The 23,879-nt window shown below is 39.4% G+C and overlaps 1 protein-coding gene across 3 annotated transcripts in view; it reads right to left on the bottom strand.

The window, feature by feature from the left end:
* PIK3C2G (phosphatidylinositol-4-phosphate 3-kinase catalytic subunit type 2 gamma) overlaps positions 1-23,879 on the bottom strand; it is a 466,126-nt gene that overhangs the window by 110,727 nt on the left and 331,520 nt on the right. For all 3 annotated transcript variants that reach the window (XM_040235274.1, XM_040235275.1, XM_040235276.1), the window contains 2 exons: positions 19,570-19,726; positions 8,028-8,137 (listed from right to left, as the gene is read on the bottom strand). In XM_040235274.1, coding sequence (XP_040091208.1) covers positions 8,028-8,137; positions 19,570-19,726 — 267 coding nt within the window. The remainder of the gene's footprint in view (positions 1-8,027; positions 8,138-19,569; positions 19,727-23,879) is intronic.

Below are 23,879 nucleotides of genomic sequence, written 5' to 3'. Positions count from 1 at the left end.
TCATGAATAGAGTACTCCCTGAGAGACACAGGAAAAGCCATTTCTTTCAAGTCTCAAAGAGGGTCAAGAGGGGCAACCTCTTAATGCTAATACCATAGTCAGGATGAGGGTGCTTAAGGTATCCACACATGCTGTGTCTCAGATGGCTTAGTCCTCATTCATGACCCAGATCTCTGAGTTTAGTAGTGGTGGTGGGAGAGAGCTGATTTTCATTTTAGTTTTATCTGTATCTTAGTAGAGATATCAGAATAAAAAGTGGTATAAAATACTTCTAGCTTGTTAGAACAATGAGAACAAGGGGTTTAAATATATCAGGGCTCTCATAAGCTTACCCAAGTTAATGACACTCATTGAGGCACCAAGACCATTGCTGGATCTATTACTGAACTTGGTTTCCTTTTTGGTAAATTATGTGCTTTGACATTTACACTTTGTTCTGATATTCATATAATGTCAGAAAACATAGCTTAAGATAACAGTATTATTTATGCAGACAAGTAAACAAGCACACAGAATTTTTTAAGGCTTCCTTATTGTTTTCAATTCACCACCCTGCTTTTATAAATTCACTCTATATGTTAAGCATTAACAGAAGAATATTGTATAATTTCCTTTAAAATTTTAAATGTCTAAATAATAGAGAGTTTAAATAACTTTTTAACTGGTAAAGAATCATAGTCACATTCAATTCAAGGCTTCTTCAACCTTGATAATATGTTCCTCAAAGTGCTGGATGGAAAGGGTGATAGGAAAGACCCTAAACATTTGCTCTACAGATACTGACCAAGGAACTTAAAGGAGAGTTGAAAAGATAATCTCAAAGCATGTTAAATCATATGTAAAACATAAAGATACATAATTGAGATTTTAGGACAAAAGATACTACTGAGGCTCTTGGAAATTAATGGGAGGGCCCTGAAGATTTCTCTGAGAAGAAAAGTAGAAAAAAAAAATACAGGTTCAAGGCATCTGGTAATGTGCCAAAAGTGGGAAGGCAAGTGGTAGTCTTGGCATCAGTAATCAAGTTATCCCATAGGGATCTCCAGGCCAACCACTATATCAGCATGTGTGTGTACTTTAGTCATGTCTGACTCTTTGTGACCCCATGGACTGTAGTCCACCAGGCTCCTCTGTCCATGGGATTTTCCAGGCAAGGATACTGGAGTAGGTTGCCATGCCCTTCTCCAGGGGCTCTGCTCAACCCATGAATCAAACTGCCATTTCTTACATCTTTTGCATGGCCAGGCGGGTTCTTTACCACTAGCGCCACCACCCTGAACCAAACACTCGGGGGACAGCTGATGGTGGCACAGAACAGAGCCAGAATAATACTTCTGGGAAGGCCCTTGGTCTGCCAAGGCTCGGGGTATTCAGGAAAGAAGTGTGTGCCCAGGAAAGGCTACAATATCATCCTGCAGCCTGTATAGGCTCTGAAGAACCTCAAGAAAACCATGGTCTGAATTATAAAGCAGTGCAACTCCAGTAGCCCTCACATGGGAGGGGAGCATCCGAACACAGTAGAACTCAAGACCCCGCACTATGGGGCATGAGCCCCTGGATTCCAATCATGGCTTTATCTCCTGTTGGCTGTATCCTTTGTCAAATCATTTTCTTTCTCTGGGGTCCCAATTTCCTGATCTAAAAATGTAGAGAAAAGTGATACTGTCTCATAGATTTGTCATGATGATTAAACAAGCTACTGTATGAAAAGTACTTAGAAAAAGGTTTGACATGTAAGAGGCACTGTATTAAATATTAGCCATTATTATATGAGTTTTATACACTTGATGTTTCATGTTAAAATTGTATTTTCTGTGAAGTTAAACTTTTTGATATATTTTAAGGGACTAGAGCTTGTTTCACATTCAGATACTTTTGGAAGTGGAAATAAGTCCTCTGCTTTACTTGGGAGAAACTGATTAAACCAACCAGCAGATTAACTTAGGTGATATACTAGACAGTATATAATTCAGTAATAAATTAGGCATATCATGAAATAGTACATGTTCTGTAGAGCTATAAAAGACTAGTCAGTATTAAAATAATCTGAAAAGGCTTTGTGGATGACGTCCAGAGTCTCAAGGGATGGATAGGACTAAAAGTTAGATCAGACACCCTCTTCTTTTCTAGTAATTTTTGATTCTTAAGGAGCTGTTTTTGAGGAGCCTACACACAAGTTAAAAAGACAAAGCAGGAATGAATACATGCATGCTCAGTGGTATCTGCGTCTGGTATCTACTCCATGGACTGTAGCCCACCAGGCTCCTCTGTTCATGGGATTTCCCAGGCAAGAGTACTGGAATGGGTTGCCATGCCCTCCTCCAGAGAATCTTCCCAACCCAGGGGAAGACTGAACTGGCATCTCCTGTGTCTCCTGCATTGGCAGGTGGATTCTTTATCACTGAACCACCAGGGAAGACCTGCAAGACTGAAAGTATATTGACAAACTGATCTACCATGACAATAATTCATTTGGGAATAACAGAGGTGGTGTGGATAAACCTCAATAAAGACAATCAAGTTATAAGGTCCTCAAAAGTAAGAGGTAGGAAAAGGCAAGTCAAAGACAATTACTGAACAGAGTAATAATGTGCTGTGGTTTAGATGACCAGATGCATTTTAAGTCTCCCAAGGAGAACAAGTTCTTGACTATAAAGTTGTAGAAAAAAGTTTAATTAACCGAATGTACCACATAACATCTGAAAGTGAGAAAATTAGCCTGGCAGAGAGATGCAGGCAGATAATGAGATCTAGCTCACTGCCAGAAATCTACTGGCTTCAGATTCACTTCAGGTCCTCTCAATGGGAAGGGGAGATGAGTTGACATAGGCAAGCACTCCTAACTTTACAATTCCATCCCTCACAGATCTGAGTGTATCAGATGAAGTTGGAGGATGTGGAGGGATGAGAGTCTGGCAGGCAAACCTTATTTACCTTTTTCCTATGGCCTCGTCCTAATATATAGTTTTCCCTTTGTTCTAAATGGCAGCAGGGACTATCTGGGCACTGCAGCCTATAACTGCTTTGTTCAAGCATGACACATAAAATGAGGTTGGAGCACAATCATGTTTCCAACCTCCACATTTTCTGGCTCTCTCTCTGTTCCTCCCCCATCCTACCCTGTCTCACTGACATGCCAATCATTGTTCCTGCCCTGCTGCAGCCCACTTTAAAGAAGGGCATCCCAGTCAGATCCTGATAGAATAGCCTGGGGGACTATTTTTGGTACCAGGTGAACCCATACACCTTGGATGGAGTTAACTGTAGCAAGATCAGCAGCTCAAGTGAAAGGCTGATTCCCATTCATGAGGTCCCCAGAACTGTCCTCAACACAAATCTGGAAGCACCTTCCAGGCCTTGTGATAGACCTTGTGTTCTTCCTGAGGCAGGCAGTTAGCTAGTCCTTCCTTAGGATTTCTCATTAGTCCCTTGCCCCCACTAATCGAGGCAACTTGAGAGTCCCTCATCCTTGAAACTGAGGATCTGAAACACCTCTTCCAGTCTTCAAGCTAGTGCCTTTGGCCACAGTCAATTGTCAACTAATATTTGCAGTTTTCTAAGTGGCAGATAGAAGTGAACTCTTTATTGCCAAATTCAGACTTAAATTGAAAAAAGTGGGGGAAACCACTAAACCATTCAGGTGTGACCTAAATCGAATCCCTTATGATTATACAGTGGAAGTGAGAAATAGATTTAAGGGACTAGATCGGATAGACAGAGTGCCTGATGACTATGAGTGGAGGTTCATGACATTGTACAGGACACAGTAATCAAGACCATCCCCAAGAAAAAAAATGCAAAAAAGCAAAATGGCTGTCTGAGGAGACCATACAAATAGCTGTGAAAAGAAGAGAAGCAAAAAGCAAAGGAGAAAAGGAAAGATATACTCATTTGAATGCAGAGTTCCAAAGAATAGCAAGGAGAGATAAGAAAGCGTTCCTCAGTGATCAATGCAAAGAAATAGAGGAAAATAGTAGAATGGGAAAGACTAGAGATCTCTTCAAGAAAATTAGAGACACCAAGGGAACATTTCATGCAAAGATGGGCTTGATAAAGGACAGAAATGGTATGGACCTGACAGAAGCAGAAGATATTAAGAAGAGGTGGCAAGAATACACAGAAGAATTGTACAAAAAAAATCTTCATGACCCAGATAATCACGATGGTGTGATCACTCATCTAGAGCCAGACATCCTGGAATGTGAAGTCAAGTGGGCTTTAGGAAGAATCACTACAAACAAAGTTAATGGAGGTCTAGTGGAGGTGATGAAATTCCAGTTGAGCTGTTTCAAATCCTAAAAGATGATGCTGTGACAGTGCTTCACTCAATATGCCAGCAAATTTGGAAAACTCAGCAGTGGCCACAGGACTGGAAAAGGCATTTTTCATTCCAATCCCAAAGAAAGGCAATGCCAAAGAATGCTCAAACTACCACACAATTGCACTCATCTCACACGCTAGTAAAGTAATGCTCAAAATTCTCCAAGCCAGGCTTCAGCATTACGTGAACCGTGAACTTCCTGATGTTCAAGCTGGTTTTAGAAAAGGCAGAGGAACCAGAGATCAAATGGCCAACATCCGCTGGATCAGGGAAAAAGCAAGAGAGTTCCAGAAAAACATCTATTTCTGCTTTATTGACTATGCCAAAGCCTTTGACTGTGTGGATCACAAGAAACTGTGGAAAATTCTGAAAGAGATGGGAATACCAAGACCACCTCACCTGCCTCTTGAGAAACCTGTATGCAGGTCAGGAAGCAACAGTTAGAACTGGACATGGAACAACAGATTGGTTCCAAATAGGAAAAGGAGTACGTCAAGGCTATATATTGTCACCCACCTTATTTAACTTATATGCAGAGTACATCAGGAGAACTGCTGGACTGGAGGAAGCACAAGCTGGAATCAAGATTGCCAGAAGGAATCTCAATAACCTCAGATATGCAGATGATACCACCCTTATGGCAGAAAGTGAAAGTGAAAGTGAAGTAGCTCAGTGGTGTCTGACTCTTTGCAACCCCATGGACTGCAGCCTACCAGGCTCCTGCATCCATGGGATTCTCCAGGCAAAAATACTGGAGTGGGTTGCCATTTCCTTCTCCAGTGGATCTTCCTGACCCAGGGATCAAACCCAGGTCTCCCACATTGCAGGCAGACGCTATGTCAGAAAGTGAAGAACTAAAGAGCCTCTTGATGAAAGTGAAAGAGGAGAGTGAAAAAGTTGGCTTAAAACTCAACACTCAGAAAACTAAGATCATGGCATCCAGTCCCATCACTTTAATAGATGGGGAAACAGTGGAAACAGTGGATGGCTTTATTTTTCTGGGCTCCAAAATCACTGAGGATGGTGATTGCAGCCATGAAATTAAAAGACGCTTATTCTTTGGAAGGAAAATTATGACCAAGCTAGACAGCATATTAAAAAGCAGAGACATTACTTTGCTAACAAAGGTCTGTCTAGTCAAGTCTATGGTTTTTCCAGCAGTCATGTATGGATGTGAGAGTTGGACTATAAAGAAAGCTGAGCGCCGAAAAATTGATGCTTTTGAATTGTGGTATTGGAGAAGACTCTTGAGAGTCCCTTAGACTGCAAGGAAATCCAACCTGTCCATCCTAAAGGAGATCAGTCCTGAATATTCATTGGAAGGACTGATGTTGAAGCTGAAACTTCAATACTTTGGCCAACTGATGTGAAGAGCTGACTGATTTGAAAAGACCCTGATGCTGGGAAAGATTGAGGGCAGGAGGAGAAGGGGACAACAGAGGATGAGATGGTTGGATGGCATCACCGACTCAATGGACATGAGTTTGGGTGGACTCCGGGAGTTGGTGATGGAAAGGGAGGCCTGGCATGCTGTGGTTTATGGGGTTGCAAGAGTAGGACACAACTAAGTGACTGAACTGACTTGAACTGAAGTTTCACTAGTGGTGGAGAACCTGACTGCCAATGCTGGAGACATAAGAAATGTGGGTTCAATCCCTGGTTCTGGAAGATCCCCCAGAGGAGGGCATGGCAACCCACTCCAGTATTCTTGCCTGGAGAATCCCATGGACAGAGAAGCCAGGTGTCCGACAGACTATAGGGTTTCTAAGAGTCGGACATGACTGAAGCAGCTCGGCATGCAAGTAGATATAAACCATTGCTTCTTTCAAAGGTAATTTTACTATTAGAGGGCATTTTTGTTGTTGTTCAGTTACTCAGTCATATCCGACTCTGCAACCCCATGGACTGCAGCAGGCCAGGCCTCCCTGTCCTTCACTATCTCCTGGAGTTTGCTCAAACTCTTGTCCATTGAGTTGGTGATGCCATGGAACCATCTCATCCTCTTTTGTCCCCTTCTTCTCTTGCCTTCAGTCCTCCCAACATCAGGGTCTTTTCCAATGAGCTGGCTCTTCACATTAGGTTGCCAAATTATCAGGGCTTCAAATTCAGCATAAGCTCTTCCAATGAATATTCAGGGTGAAGACTGAAAAAACCAGACCTACATAAAGAATCACTAGTGGCAGAATTTCAGAAACAAACCAGATAGCAGGAAGGTATATTTTTGACAGGGCCTCTGCCTGGAGTTCCTTAATGATATCATATAGTTTCCAATGTTGAATGCTGAAAAAAAACCCTAGAGCATGGGATCAAAGTCTTAGCTTTGGGCCCTAGTCCTAGCTCTATTTCTTACTACTTCTTTTAATTATGGGCAAGCCCTTAATTCTTTGGATCTCAGTTTTCTGATTTGCATATTTATTGTCAGAATAAATAAATAAATAAACAGTAAGGGCTCTTCTAGCTCTACTATTCTGTCATATTTCTACCATGCAACCACAAGAGCAGCCTATCCATTAAAATTCATGAAACAGAGATTCCTTGCAAAAGTGAAATTCTCTGAGTGTTTAGGACATACATTCCCGTGAACTCCCCCAATCCCTTGGAATGGAGAGAGATTCTACAGTATACATTCTGGGAAAAGGAGAGAAAAATAATACCTGTGTGGGAAAGATTTTACTATCAGTAGTGTTGTCTGTAAAAAGACAGAACATACATCCATTAAAAAAGTATAATTTGTGTTTACCAGTTGCTAGTTGAAAATATTAGAATGATTAAAAATTAGGCCCAAATAAGATTCAATATTGGGCTTCCCACGTAGTTCAGTGGTAAAGGATCTCTCTGCCAATGCAGGGAATGCAGGAGATGCATGTTTGATCCCTGGGTTGGGAAGAACTCCTGGAAGAGGAAATGGCAACCCACTCAGTGTTCTTTCCCAGGAAAATCTCATGGACAGAGGAGACTGGTGGGCTATAAAATCCATGGGATTGCAGAGCTGGACACAACAGAGTGACTGAATATACACACAAGGTTCCATATTGAGAAATTACAGAAAAGAGCACTGTATTTCTTGACTTAAATTGTTTACTAGGATATTGATTACAGCTAACACATTTATGGAGCATCTAAAATCTGCTAGCAGTTTTGCTATCCTTTTAAAAATTAAATCAAAAGATTTTTGTATTATAAAATGAACCACCCATTCGACAGATTTTGAATCCAACCGATAATCAGTATATTGTGCCCAGACTCTTACCTTGTTCTTCACTAGTGTTTTCCCAGACTGGCTTAATAAAAAAACTAGATTAACAACAGAAGATAGTCACCACATATTCCAACATCTGTATTGTCTTAGAGATGAAAGTGGTGAGTCCATACCCCATCATAAATCTTTTTCCAAATTGTTTTTCAGGACATGGTTCAAGTAGAACGACCGATTTATTTCTGTCAGCTCTCTGACCTCTGTATTGAGTAATGTGTTACATGTAGAGGCTGGTTGGCAAACAATAGCTTCTGCTACAGGCACGCTGACTAAGGCCTCCTGCTAGACAGTCTGCATTGATGCTTTTCTGTCCCCGGGGTAAAAGACACAAGCTTGTTGTGGAAATGACAGCTTTATACCCACGACTGTTCACCCTAAGATCATCACAAATGTGAGCTGTGTCTGTACACAAGAATACATGCACACTCATGCATTCACAGCTAGTCTTACTTGGTAAAATGACTTGTTGCTTCCAGGTCTGTATCTTGTGGACGAAGGTTATTATACACATATTTCAGGTCTTGGATTCCGCTTAGCTCAGGCAATCCTGCGTGTAACATCTTAGCAAAACAAAAAACACACAAACAAAACAAAACATCTCAATAAATGTAAATAAAATTTCCATTCTTGTCTTCTGTAGAAGAGGCATGTTCAGCAAGAGAAAATAGAAATAATAAGAGCTCGAGTGTCTGAAGTTCTGGATCCATGATTTAAAATCTAAATGGTCTTGAATTTTCTCCTTTTTAAAGTGAATATAAAAATACCCAAGATGTTCTGGGAGAATCAATCAGTAATGATTAAGAAAGAGCTATACATATAAATTATAACACAAAAATTATATCACAATACCTATTTTTAAGAAGAAAAACTTAATCCCTCAAAACATGTAAGTGAAGCATCCAGGTCAAATGGTGTGTAAGGAAAGAAAAAAACTCATCTTTCTGTTGCTTAATCTTATGCCCCATTCCTTTGCTTTTTAATCTTATGTTCTTTCATAAGTCAGTGACTCTTACTATAAGAACATATTTTTCCCTAGTTAAGTGGTGACTAAATTTATTTTAAAATATTAAAAGAATGAAACAAAGATTAAACCATACAAAGTTTCAGATATTTTTTTGCCAAGCTTTGGGAAAATGCTCTGTTTAAATTATAGTGTATATTGAAGGGGTAATACTTTCTTTTGTTATCAGCAGACATCTTAGAAAAAATTAGATCTTTGAGATAAATGTGAGCTCTGAGAAAAAAAGAATGTCATCAGTATCTCATGACTAAAATAAATTACTTCCTGCTCTGGAATAGAGGAAGGGAAGTTAAGGACAGTTGTGGGAAGTTAAGAAAAATGCTGTTGATCCTAAAAATAAAGAAAAAACTCAGGAACTTCCTTGAAGGTCCGGTGGTTAAGGCTTTGCCTTCCAATGAAGGGGGTGCAGGTTTGATCCCTGGTTAGGAAGATAATATCACACCTTGTGGCTACAATACCAAAACATAAAACAGGAACAACATTGTAACACATTCAATAAAGACTTTAAAAAGGGTTCACATTTTAAAAAAATCTAAAAAAAAGAATAAACTGAGAGTGTGGCTATGGAGGATGGCTGAAGTTGTCACTGACTTGATGAAGTTCAAGTGAAAAAAATTGGATTCGAAACTATTTTTCCCTTCCTGCTCTTTCCATGCAGGCTGAGGGACCAGCATAAATAGATGGGCAGAGGAGAGCGAGATATCTTCCATTTGTTCACAGACAGAGATCCAAGATAGATTTCAGGAACATTGGGTATCCTGTGGGTGAGTGACAAGAGATGGGGCTGAGAAGGCTAGGAATGTAGGCTGTTTAACAATAGGAAATATTCTGTACTTTATCCTAAAGGCAAAGAAAGCTCCTTTCATGTTTGTATATGAGTATAAGAAGAATGAATTGTGTTTGAGAAAGATCATCATGGTTACATGTGAAAAATAAAGTGGGGCCAAATAAGAGGGTAGATTGGAGACTGTTGAGGAATGAAGAAAAGTTACTAGAGTTTAAATATACCTAGGGGATAGAATTGAGAAAACTAGGTGGTTGACTGGATATATTTGGTGGACTGGGTGGGGCCTAAAGCATAAACACAGATTTGGGGGTTAGCAGCATACAGATATTGGAGAAAGAAATGGCAACCCACTCCAGGGTTCTTGCCTGGAGAATCCCAGGGAAGGGGGAGCCTGGTGGGCTGCCGTCTATGGGGTCGCACAGTGTCAGACACGACTGAAGCGACTTAGCAGCAGCAACAGCAGCAGCATACAGATAGTAATTGAAACCATGGGAATGGATTAGGTTGTCCTGGTAAGTTTTCAGCTGTCTTTCCCCATGGATGACCCAGCATCTTAAATTCATGACATCTAAAGTTGAGCAAATTTTCTTCCCCCATAAACTCTTCCTCCTGCTTCTTATTTCATATTTCACTGCTACCATTGTCCAAATAACAAGAAGTGAATGTGTTAGTCACTCAGTTGAGTCTGCGACTCCAAGGACTGTAGCCCATCAGGCTCCTCTGTCCATGGGATTCTCCAGGAAAGAATACTGGAGTGGGAAGCCATTCCCCTCTCCACGGGTTCTTCCTGACCCAGGGCTCAAACCTAGGTCTCCCACATTGCAGGCAGATTCTTTACTGTCCGAGACACCAGGGAAGCCCATAGTAACAAGAAATTCATATCTTATTCGAGTTTCTCTTCTTCCTGATTCCCAATGACATCCCTCCATTGCAATTATTATTCCAGCTCAGCTCCCCATCTTCATTTGCTTAGATAACTTGAATAGCTTTTTTTCTGGCTCTTCAATCCTTATCTCTCTAATTACATAATTTCTAAGTTATCTGTCTAAAATCCAAGCTACATGGATTTTAGTATGATGGTACTTCCTTCATCAAAAACAAAGAAACTTCTAGGTTCTCAGATGGCTATATCTCAGGTGGCTGTATAAGTCCACAATTTTCATCCTGGTCATAAATGACTCTTAATCTAACTGTGATCGAACACTTCAACCTTACTATCTACATAGGCCCCCACCTGTGCCACAGACTGGGTACACTTGGTCACCTCCATTTCTAACACATGTCATGCCCATGGTCTTTAAGCCTTCACACATACTTATGATTTTCTTTCAGTCAGGATTCCTTTCCTCTCTTCCCTTGTCTTGAAATTCTTTTTGAAGGTGCATCTCAAATACTTTTTCCTCCTTGAAAGCACCACAGATGCTCTTGGTAAGATTTCATAATTTGCTTTCTTTGTACACTAATCCTATTTTGGTTACAGCTCTTTCAAAGAACTCATTGCTGCCTAGCTTTAAGTATGTTTTGTTTGAGTGTATGTTTGTCACGTTAGATTTTAAGTTCTTTGAGAATAGAAATTAAGTTTTTAGTCCATGTTGAATTGTCTATATTGCATAACATGGTGCTTTGTAGTTAGAACTTAATGAATGTCTGAATTAATGAATGCATGAGTGAATGAAAAAATATCTGACTCTGTGAGGCATTGAAAACCTACAGATAGAACTTCAATCCCAACGAACAAACTTAAAATCAACCATAGGGAGATACACTGCCAAGAGCAACTAAAATCTAGATTATTCTATCAGTTCTGTACTTAAGAGTTCCAGAGACATGTGTGCACTTATTGTGACAGTGTCCCCCTTTAACACACTATGACCGTCTGCTATGAACACCTAGAGCTGAATTCCTTTCTAGTTTCTCTGAATATTCTGAATTCACAAATGCTCCTTTAGGACTATGTCAAACATTTCCTTGGGAAGTAGACCTTATACTTACCCCTTCCTACACACACACACACACACACACACACACACACACACACACACAGACCACACCAGTGGTCTGCCAAGTGTAGATGGCTTCAGATCCAAATTCTCTCCCTTTCATGTGGCTGATTAAAGGAAGCAAGTGCTAACTTTGCCCTTGTTGATGGGCTTAATTCCTTAGAAAGTGGGCTTTTAGTGTTGCAACTGTGCACATGAGAGTAAGGACGGTCTCAAACTTGGTGCACTTAGGCAGGTCTGTTCACTGACCCACAGAGATGTGGTTCAAGTGCCTGCCAGCTTAGATTACATGGGTCAAAACTTTAGTTGGGCTTCCCCGGTGGGCTCAGTGGTAAAGAATCCGCCTACAATGCAGAAGATGTGGGTTAGATCTCAGGGTTGGGAAGATCCACTGGAGCAAGAAATGACAACACACTCCAGTATTCTTGCCTGGGAAATCCCATGGAAAGAAGAACCTGGCAGGTTAAAGTTCATGGGGCCACAAGAATTGGACATGACTTAGTGACTAAATCACCAACAATAACCTTAACTGGGGGCAATAAGAAAAGAAAGGGTGGCTAGTACAGATAAACAGATAAGTTCCTTCTTAAAACATGGGAACATTAAATTTTTTTTTTAATTCTGTTTTTCTCTTCCTGAGTCCAAATCTATCTTGATAGTTATGCTTCAGAAAGCAGGCATTCTTTGCCACCATGTAGAGAAGTTAGAAAGATTTCTGCTGGGAAATATTGGATATAAAAATGGGTGTGATAAACATTTTAAACTGGGTGAATGGTCCGTATGTTCTTTGGGAGCCTTCCATAATGACTGCTATTGATTTTTTAATAAGAGAAAAGCTGATGAAATATGCTGCTTTTATGTTAGTGAATCCAGCCACAACACTCTTGGGTCTCTACAGATGTTTTGCTTTTAAGCAAGATGGGAATTTCATGGATTATTTTTCCCCAGCTTTTCCCAGGAGTAAACAAAAAGGACTGTGAATATCTGGAAACAGGCTGTTCTCTACCGAGGATGAGCAATGAACTCCACAGCAGACACCAAGTGTTTGTGTCTTATAATCCTTTGTTATTGACCATTCATGGAGGGCAGAACTTATGACCCATGTCAAGTACTTTTCAAGTTGTAACTAGGTTATGGCACAGTAGATTAAGTTCTTTTTGAGTAAGTTAACACAGAAAGAGTCATTTGAGAGAGAGTTGAGGGAAATATAGATTACACACAGATGTAGAAAGTAACCAAAAGGAGTCCATGTGTAGGCCAGAATTGGAATGGGAAAAAAAAAATAGCTTGGGGTGAAGAGAATGGGATTGATATATACACACTACTATATATAAAATAGCAATGGGAACTCTACTCAGTACTCTGTGGTGACCTAGATGGGAAGGAAATCCCAAAAAGAGTGAAAAGTCAGTGTTAGTTGTTCAGTTGTGTCTGACTCTTTGCGACCCCATGGCCTGCAGCCCACTAGGTTCCTCTGTCCATGAGATTCTCCAGGCAAGAATACTGGAGTGAGTTCTATTCCCTTCTCCAGGGATCTTCTCAACCCAGGGATTGAACCCCAGTCTCCCACATTGAAGGCACGTTCTTACCATTTGAGCCACCAGGGATGCCCACTAAAAATGTCAACAGAGTGTATATATGTATATAGATAGCTGATTCACTTTGCTGTACAGCAGAAACTAATACAATATTGTTAATCAACTATACTACAATTAAAAAACAAACAAACAAAAAAACCCCAGAGCTTGGCACTGGTACTGCAGTTCTGATAATGGGTACATCTTTTTCCAATAGACTATAAAACCGCTAGACCATTCAGGTATGACCTAAATCAAATCCCTTATGATTATACAGTGGAAATGAGAAATAGATTTAAGGGCCTAGATCTGATAGATAGAGTGCCTGATGAACTATGGAATGAGGTTCGTGACATTGTACAGGAGACAAGGATCAAGACCATCCTCATGGAAAAGAAATGCAAAAAAGCAAAATGGCTGTCTGGAGAGGCCTTACAAATAGCTGTGAAAAGAAGAGAAGTGAAAAGCAAAGGAGAAAAGAAAAGATATAAGCATCTGAATGCAGAGTTCCAAAGAATAGCAAGAAGAGATAAGAAAGCTTTCTTCAGTTATCAATGCAAAGCAATAGAGGAAAAGAACGGAATGGGAAAGACTAGAGATCTCTTCAAGAAAATTAGAGATACCAAGGGAACATTTTATGCAAAGATGGGCTCGATAAAGGACAGAAATGGTATGGACCTAACAGAAGCAGAAGATATTAAGACGAAGTGGCAAGAATACACAGAAGAACTGTGCAAAAAAGATCTTCACAACCAAGATAATCATGATGGTGTAATCGCTCACCTAGAGCCAGACATCCTGGAATGTGAAGTCAAGTGGGCCTTAGAAAGCATCACTATGAACAAAGCTAATGGAGGTGATGGAATTCCAGTTGAGCTATTTCAAATCCTGGAAGATGATGCTGTGAAAGTGCTTCACTCAATATGCCAGCAAATTTGGAAAACTCAGCAGTGGCCATAGGACTGGAAAAGGTCAGTTTTCATTCCAATCCCAAAGAAAGGCAATGCCAAAGAATGCTCAAACTACCACACAATTGCACTCATCTCACATGCTAGTAAAGTAATGCTCAAAATTCTCCAAGCCAGGCTTCAGCATTAAGTGAACCGTGAACTTCCTGATGTTCAAGTTGGTTTTAGAAAAGGCAGAGGAACCAGAGATCAAATGGCCAACATCCGCTGGATCAGGGAAAAAGCAAGAGAGTTCCAGAAAAACATCTATTTTGGCTTTATTGTCTATGCCAAAGCCTTTGACTGTGTGGGTCACAATAAACTGTGGAAAATTCTGAAAGAGATGGGAATACCAGACCACCTGACCTGCCTCTTGAGAAATCTGTATGCAGGTCAGGAAGCAACAGTTAGAACTGGACATGGAACAACAGACTGGTTCCGAATAGGAAAAGGAGTATGTCAAGGCTGTATATTGTCACCCTGCCTCTTTAACTTCTATGCAGAGTACATCATGAGAAATGCTGGACTGGAGGAAGCACAAGCTGGAATCAAGATTGCCGGGAGAAATATCAATAACCTCAGATATGCAGATGACACCACCCTTATGGCAGAAAGTGAAGAGGAAATAAAAAGCCTCTTGATGAAAGTGAAAGTGGAGAGTGAAAACGTTGGCTTAAATCTCAACATTCAGAAAACGAAGATCATGACATCTGGTCCCATCACTTCATGAGAAATAGATGGGGAAACAGTGGAAACAGGGTCAGACTTCATTTTTGGGGGCTCCAAAATCACTGCAGATGGTGACTGCAGCCATGAAATTAAAAGACGCTTACTCCTTGGAAGAAAAGTTATGACCAACCTAGATAGCATATGCAAAAGCAGAGGCATTACTTTGCCGACTAAGGTCCGTCTAGTCAAGGATATGGTTTTTCCTGTGGTCATGTATGGATGTGAGAGTTGGACTGTGAAGAAGGCTGAGCACTGAAGAATTGATGCGTTTGAACTGTGGTGTTGGAGAAGACTCTTGAGGGTTCCTTGGACTGCAAGGAGATCCAACCAATCCATTCTGAAGGAGATCAGCCCTGGCATTTCTTTGGAAAGAATGATGCCAAAGCTTAAGCTCCAGTATTTTGGCTACCTCACATGAAGAGTTGACTCATTGGAAAAGACTCTGATGCTGGGAGAGATTGTGGGCAGGAGGAGAAGGGGACGACAGAGGATGAGATGGCTGGATGGCATCACTGACTCAATGGACGTGAGTCTGAGTGAACTCCGGGAGTTGATGATGGACAGGGAGGCCTGGCGTGCTGCGATTCATGGGGTCGCAAAGAGTCGGACACAACTGAGCGACTGAACTGAACTGAGAAACTCCATGGCGATAGAAATTCTGTTCTTCCCTTTACAGATAAATATTCAGAGCCTAGCACAGTGATGTAAATGCAGCCAATCTTCAACAAATATTTATTGGGTGATAGAAAAAATAACTAAATGCTGTAAAACAATCTACTGTAAATGTAAATTTGTTCTTTATTGTATAAGAAGCTCTACCAGAGAAGATATGGTCTTGAAAACTTTACTGATGCTTTGTTTATCTACAGAACCCCTAAGAAAGAAATGTGAAGAGCAGAGAATCAACAGGTAAGTAATCAGAAACAGAGACATAACATCGCTGTTTTACACATGTGTGCGGGGTCACAAAAGAGCCAGAGATGACTTAGTGACTAAATAACAACAACGTTCATTTGTCTAATTGGTCCGTTTTCCAGGTGAGGCTCAGTGGTAAAGAATCTGCCTGCCAATGCAGGAGACATGGGTTCGATCCCTGGGTCAGGAAGATCCCCCTGGAGCAGGAAATGGAAACCCACTCCAGTATTCTTCCCTATAAAATTCCATGAACAAAGGAGCCTGGCACCAGGGCTCCCATCCATGGGGTCGCAGAGTCGAACACGACTGAGCATGCATGCACACACTAACTGGCCCACATTGCATCTGATCTCAGTTTCAGTTTCTGTAAAAGTCTAAGTATAATATTATAAGATTAATCTGAATTAGTATCATTCACTGCCAACTTTTCTTCCTTAGCCTAAAAGTCACACTTGAATAATTAAAACAGGGAATTTTTTCTGTAAATACTATTTACCAGAATCCTTCAATGTCTGATTTTAATGTTATTTTATGAAAAATTATTTGACTACTTGAATAAAATATCACATATCTACTTCTTTAGATGAAATAACATTGTATATACTCTTTAATGACTATTTAATATATTATGACGCACATGCTAAAAGTTTTCTTTTAAGTGGAAATGTTTATTAAACAAAAGAAGAAAGCCCACCAATACGTTTTAGAATCCTTTTTTTATTCAAAAGGTTGTTCTTTCACATTATTTTAACATGCTTGTCATTCAGCATAATTTTACTGTCAGCTAAGAAACAGTATAAAATGATATTTGTCCTTTTCTGCTTTGGGTTTATTTTTAAAATGTCTGTGACTGGTGGAAGCAGTTGTTAGAATATGGTACTCAGTCTTAGGAGGCAGTTACTTATAGCATTTTAGACATTTAGAAAGGCTGGGTACCTAATTTGCTTGTGTACATGAATTTTGTCTTCCTTCAGTTCAGTTCAGTTCAGTTCAGTTCAGTTGCTCAGTCGTGTCCGACTCTTTGCGACCCCATGAATTGCAGCACGCCAGGCCTCCCTGTCCATCACCAACTCCTGGAGTTCACTCAGAGTCACGTCCATCGACTCAGTGATGCCATCCAGCCATCTCATCCTCGGTCGTTCCCTTCTCCTCCTGCCCCAATCCCTCCCAGCATCAAAGTCTTCTCCAATGAGTCAACTCTTTGCATGAGGTGGCCAAATTACTGGAGTTTCAGCTTTAGCATCATTCCTTCCAAAGAAATCCCTGGGTTGATCTCCTTTAGAATGGACTGGTTGGCTTCCTTATTAAATTGAAAATTTTAAGACTGACAAAATATCATATGTTAATCTTTTCTCTACAGTCTCTGGCATATAGTAAGTACTCAAGAGTTTATGGATTCATGAGCTAGACCCCACTAGAGTGCAAACGTTGATATCATCTGGATATTTACTGTGAAATGGAGTCAAGGTCATAGACTCAGTCCTTGTAGAGTCCTACCTGTGCCTTGAATAGAATGAACTATAAACCATCTAATGATTATAATATGATCTAATATAATTGGGAGATAGAGTAAAATTCTACCAGTATGAATCACTGGCTATTACTGGAAAGTCAGTTTGACTCTGGAGATGGACAGAACTGTATAAATCCAGTTTACATGTGAAGTAACCAAATGTCTTTCTATATGAAGGACTATGTGTTTATAGAATATTTACAAATTCATATTTTCAAGACAGAGAAGAAAGAAGTAAGGTCCATATGTTGTTTGAAAAGTGAAATAAGAATCAAAATCCAATATTCACTGCAAGAAGGCCAGCATTTATTTAGTACTATGCATAGAACTTTTCTGCTATGATGGAAATATTTTATATTTGTGTTGTCCAATATGATACCACTAGCTAGATGTGGCTGGTGAGTGAAATGTGAAATTTCAAATGAAATGTGGTTAGTGAGACTAAGGAGCTGAATTTTAAATTTTATTCAATGCTAATTATATTTAAAGAACCAAGTGATTAGGGGATAAGGTATGGACAATGCTCTTATAGGTTAACAAGGATATAGTGTAATAATTGGATCCTACTATAGGACAGGTACTGAGCTGTTTATATTAATTATCTAATAAGGCTATTATGAAATGTAAATAAATTAGTACACATAAGGCATTTAGCATAAAAGCTTATGTAAAATATTAAGCATTAGCTCACTCATTTATCAGTCCTACAAGGTAGATGCTATTACCTTTATTTAATAGATGAGGAAACAAGAGTCTGACTGGAGTCAGTAACATATGCTGAGGAATATAGCCAGTAAGAGGCCAACTTAGAATTCAAACCCAGGAATTCAAACCTACAGTTAACAGCATCTAGTAGAACTGTCATTTGATGGCAATAAACCAGTTTTTAAAAACTTATTTATTTTTAACGGAAGGATGGGGAAACAATGGAAACAGTAAGAGACTTTGTTTTTCTGGGTTCCAAAATCACTGTAGATGGTGACTGCAGCCATGAAATTAAAAGATGCTTGCTCTTTGGAAGAAAAACTATGACCAACCTTAACAGCTTATTAAAAAGCAGAGACATTATTTTGCCAACAAAGGTCCATCTAGTCAAAGCTATGGTTTTTCCAGTAGTCATGTATGGGTATTAGAGTTGGACTATAAAGAAAACTGAGCAATGAAGAATTGATGCTTTTGAACTGTGGTGTTGGAGAAGACTCTTGAGAGTCCCTGGACTGCAAGGAGATCCAACCAGTCAATTCTAAAGTAAATCAGTCCTGAATATTCACTGGAAGGACTGATACTGAAGCTGAATCTCCAATACTTTGGCCGCCTGATGCAGAGAGCCAATTCATTAGGAAAGACCCTGATGCTGGGAAAAATTGAAGGCAGGAGGAGAAGGGGATGACAGAGGATGAGACGGCTGGATGGCATCACTGACTCAATGCACATGAGTTTGAGCGAGCTCTGGGAGTTGGTGGTGGACAGGGAAACCTGGCGTGCTGCAGTCAGAACTGAAAGATAATTGCTTTACAGAATTTTGTAGCTTTTTGCAAAACTTCAACATGAATCAATCACAGGTATACATATATCCCCTCCCTTTTGAACCTTCCACCCATCTCTGTCCCCATCCCACCCCTCTAGGTTGACACAGAGCCCTGTTTGAGTTTCCTGAGACACATAGAAAATTCCCGTTGGCTGTCTATTTTACACATGGTAATGTAAGTTTCCATGTTACTCTCTCCATACAGCTCACCCTAAACCAGTTATTTTGATGATTGTACTGATTTCAACACCATGCTGATTTACAAAAGATGTTTGTATTTCCTACAATTTGCTGCAGCTATTAGCGTGTATGTATTTGCCCATAGGAATCACCACATTTACCTTCCAGGAGATATTTCTATCAGATCCCTCTCCTCTCACCTTGACATTTGTTTCGTCCACTGGGCAGTGGAATGAAACATTAAAAATTCCTCTGTTGGCCAACAGAGAGCACCCAGGACTATGAGGCATAGACTCAAATGTGCTACTCTAGAGTCGAGTTGCTAGCAAGTCATCTTACATTTTTGACTCCCAGTTTCTTCTGGAAAATAAGCAAGTGATCAAAGGGATTGGGAGGGAAACCACGAAACAGCCTTGCTTGTTCTACATAATTGGGTTGCCATAATGTGAAAATGAGATAATATTTTAAAAATATTTTGAAAAAATCCTAAAGCACTGTGCAACTGATATAATATTCTAAATTACTGTCCTTGATCTTTAATCAAAATATACTGAAATAACCCCTGAATATATCAATATTATTGTGAAGAGAAAGGTTTGAGACAATGACTGTGAATTAATGTTATGAACTGTTAAGAAATGTATTGGAAAGATGTACAATGGTACTTTTAGTTTGTTCATTCCATTCCATTTTGAATAGCTCTTTGGGGAACTCCAAACCATTAGCAAAGATAGACGACTGAAAGAGAGAAATAAGTGAAGCTTATTATTTCTGTTAATTCCCCAAGGGACTTACCATTTCTAGCAGGTTCAAGAGCAGCCGGCTGTGTCTTCTGACAATATTATAAGCTCGACAGCAAAGCTCCACAAAATCTTGAAAGTGCTGTGGGTTTTTCCCACCCTCTGTAATAAAGTACTCCATCTCTGAAGTAAAAATAAAAGGGGCTAGGTCTCTATAAGCAAAAAAAGAAAAAAAAAAAAAGAAAGAAAAGCAAGAACAATCATAAGCAGGAGGAGAAATTGTTGGAAGAGTCAAATTAGGCAGTTACAACAACTTGTTTCCATTTGAAATTTTTTTGTTATTTTTCTCTCCACTCTAATGGATGAACTTCCTTCATTGTAGGATGGTTAGAGAAGCTTGCTAATTACAGGCTTTGAATAATGTATCTGAGCTGTAACAGAGAAGGAAGGGCAAGTTATTTTACAAAGTTGACCTACACTGTCTCAAATAGTAATTTCAAGTTATTTTTGATGTGACTATTATCCATTAAAGTTAATATAGGGAATGTGATTTTACAGAAAATATATTTATCGCTAAAGTATGAAATGATAGAACAGATCATGTTTTTAACCTCACGGTATTTTTTCTCTTTCTTTTTTTTTAATGGTCTTCCCTGGTGGCTCAGATGGTAAAGAATCTGCCTGCAATGAGAGAGACTCAGGGTCGATCCCTGAATTGGGAAGATACCTTGGAGAAGGAAGTGAAGTCGTTCAGTCATGTTCCACTCTTTGCGACCCCATGGACTGTAGCCCCCTAGGCTCCTCCATCCATGGAATTTTCTAGGCAAGAGTACTGGAGTGGGTTGCTATTTCCTTCTCTAGGGGATCTTCCCAACCTAGGGATTGAACCTGGGTTTCCTGCATTGTGGGCAGACACTTTACCATCTGAGCCACCAGGGAATCCCAAGGGAATGGCAACCCACTCCAGTATTCTTGTCTGGAAAATTCCGTGAACAGAGGAGCCTGGCAGGCTACAGTCTTTGGGAAGACTGAGGGATTAACACTTTCTTTCACCTTCAACAAATTGAGGAGCATTATTTGCAACAGCCAAGATATGGAAGCAACCTAAGTGTCCATCAATATACAAATGGATAAAGTAGATGTGACATATATATATATATATATATATATATATATATACACACACACACACGTGTGTGTGTGTATTTTTATGATATATATATATATATATAATGAAATGTTATTCAGCCATAAAAAAGAATGAAATCTTGCCGCTTTCAACAACATGGATGTATCTAGAAGGTATCATCCTAAATGAAATGAGCCACAGAAAGATACATACTATATGATTTCATTCACGTGTAGATTCTAGAAAACAAACACAACAAAACATAAACAGACTCATAGAATCAGAGAACAAACTGGGGTTGCCAGAGGGGAGAGAGATGGAGGAATTAGTGAAATAGGTAGAGGAAACTGGGTTAGAAACTTCCTGTTATAAAATAAATAAGTTATAGGGGCATAATGTACCGCATAGGGACATAATGTACAGCATAGGGAATATAGTCAAAATAATACTGTAATAACTTTGTATGGACACAGATGGTAACTGGACTTATTGTGTTGATCATTTTGTAATGCATAAAAAATATTGAATCACTGTGTTCTACAGCTAAAATGAATGATGGTATTGTAAGTCAACTATAGTTCAGAAAAAAAAAAAAAAGCTAAGATATGCATGACAAATTCTTTCAGAGGGTAACCTGTGAAAAACACAGATGTTACCAATTCATTATGATATGCCTAGTAAGGGAAAAAGTTCAGTTCAGTTCAGTCGTTCAGTTGTGTCCGACTCTTTGCGACCCCATGAATCGCAGCACACCAGGCCTCTCTGCCCATCACCAACTCCTGGAGTTCACTCAGACTCACGTCCATCCAGTCAGTGATGCCATCCAGCCATCTCATCCTCTGTCGTCCCCTTCTCCTCCTGCCCCCAATCTCTCCCAGCATCAGAGTCTTTTCCAATGAGTCAACTCTTCGCATGAGGTGGCCAAAATACTGGAGTTTCAGCTTTAGCATCATTCTTTCCAAAGAAATGCCAGGGCTGATCTCCTTCAGAATGGACTGGTTGGATCTCCTTGTAGTCCAAGGGACTCTCAAGAGTCTTCTCCAACACCACAGTTCAAACGCATCAATTCTTCAGCGCTCTGTCTTCTTCACAGTCCAACTCTCACATCCATACATGACCACTGGAAAAACCATAGCCTTGACTAGATGGACCTTAGTCGGCAAAGTAATGTCTGCTTTTGAATATGCTATCTAGGTTGGTCATAACTTTTCTTCCAAGGAGTAAGTGTCTTTTAATTTCATGGCTGCAGTCACCATCTGCAGTGATTTTGGAGCCTAAAACAATAAAGTCAGCCACTGTTTCCACTGTTTCCCCATCTATTTCCCATGAAGTGATGGGACCAGATGTCATGATCTTCGTTTTCTGAATGTTGAGTTTTAAGCCAACTTTTTCACTCTCTTTTTTCACTTTCATCAAAAGGCTTTTTAGTTCCTCTTCACTTTCTGCCATAAGGGTGGTGTCATCTGCATATCTGAGGTGATTGATATTTCTTCTGGCAATCTTGATTCCAGCTTGTGTTTCTTCCAGTCCAGCATTTCTCATGATGTACTCTGCATAGAAGTTAAATAAGCAGGGTGACAACATACAGCTTTGACGTACTCCTTTTCCTATTTGGAACCAGTCTGTTGTTCCATGTCCAGGTAGCTGTATTTCATTTTATACTAGGTACAATAAAAGTATTGGTCAGAAAGGAGGAAATATGACCAGACACTGTTAGTATGTGGTTGTGAAGAATTGGACATGACTTGGTGACTGAACAACAATACCTAGCTCTTAGAATTGCTGTGAGGTATTAGGGTGATGGTGGCCTCATAGAATGAGTTTGGAAGTTTACCTTCCTCTGCAATTTTCTGGAAGAGTTTGAGTAGGATAGGTGTTAACTCTTCTCTAAATTTTTGGTAGAATTCAGCTGTGAAGCTGTCTGGACCTGGGCTTTTGTTTGCTGGAAGATTTCTGATTACAGTTTCAATTTCCATGCTTGTGATGGGTCTGTTAAGATTTTCTATTTCTTCCTGGTTCAGTTTTGGAAAATTGTACTTTTTTAAGAATTTGTCCATTTCTTCCACATTGTCCATTTTATTGGCATATAATCGCTGATAGTAGTCTCTTATGATCCTTTGTATTTCTGTGTTGTCTGTTGTGATCTCTCCATTTTCTTTTCTTTCTTTCTTTCTTTTTTTTTACTTTACAATTCTGTATTGGTTTTGCCATACATTGACATGAATCCACCACAGGTGTACATTTTCATTTCTAATTTTATTGATTTGATTTTTCTCTCTTTGCTTCTTGATGAGTCTGGCTAATGGTTTGTCAATTTTATTTATCCTTTCAAAGAACCAACTACAGGCCAATATCACTGATGAAGATAGATGCAAAAATCCTCAACAAAATTCTAGCAATCAGAATCCAACAACACATTAAAAAGATCATACACCATGACCAAGTGGGCTTTATCTCAGGGATGCAAGGATTCTTCAATATCTGCAAATCAATCAATGTAATTCACCATATTAACAAATTAAAAAATAAAAGCCATATGATTATCTCAATAGATGCAGAGAAGGCCTTTGACAAAATTCAACATCCATTTATGATTAAAACTCTGCAGAAAGCAGGAATAGAAGGAACATAGCTCATCATAATAAAAGCTATATATGACAAACCCACAGCAAACATTATCCTCAATGGTGAAAAATTGAAAGCATTTCCCCTAAAGTCAGGAACAAGACAAGGGTGCCCACTTTCACCACTACTATTCAACATAGTTCTGGAAGTTTTAGCCACAGCAATCAGAGCAGAAAAAGAAATAAAAGGAATCCAAATTGGAAAAGAAGAAGTAAAATTCTCACTGTTTGCAGATGACATGATCCTCTACATAGAAAACCCTAAAGACTCTACCAGAAAATTACTAGAGCTAATTAATGAATATAGTAAAGTTGCAGGATATAAAATCAACACACAGAAATCCCTTGCATTCCTATACACTAATAATGAGAAAGTAGAAAAAGAAATTAAGGAAACAATTCCATTCACCATTACAACAAAAAGAATAAAATACTTAGGAATATATCTACCTAAAGAAACTAAAGACCTATATATAGAAAACTATAAAACACTGATGAAAGAAATCAAAGAGGACACTAATAGATGGAGAAATATACCATGTTCATGGATCAGAAGAATCAATATAGTGAAAATGTGATGCTACCCAAAGCAATTTACAAATTCAATGCAAT

The sequence above is a fragment of the Oryx dammah genome, unplaced genomic scaffold (genome assembly GCF_014754425.2).
Source record: "Oryx dammah isolate SB20612 unplaced genomic scaffold, SCBI_Odam_1.1 HiC_scaffold_29, whole genome shotgun sequence".
Classification (NCBI taxonomy): domain Eukaryota; kingdom Metazoa; phylum Chordata; class Mammalia; order Artiodactyla; family Bovidae; genus Oryx; species Oryx dammah.
This window is presented reverse-complemented; position numbering and strand designations above follow the sequence as displayed.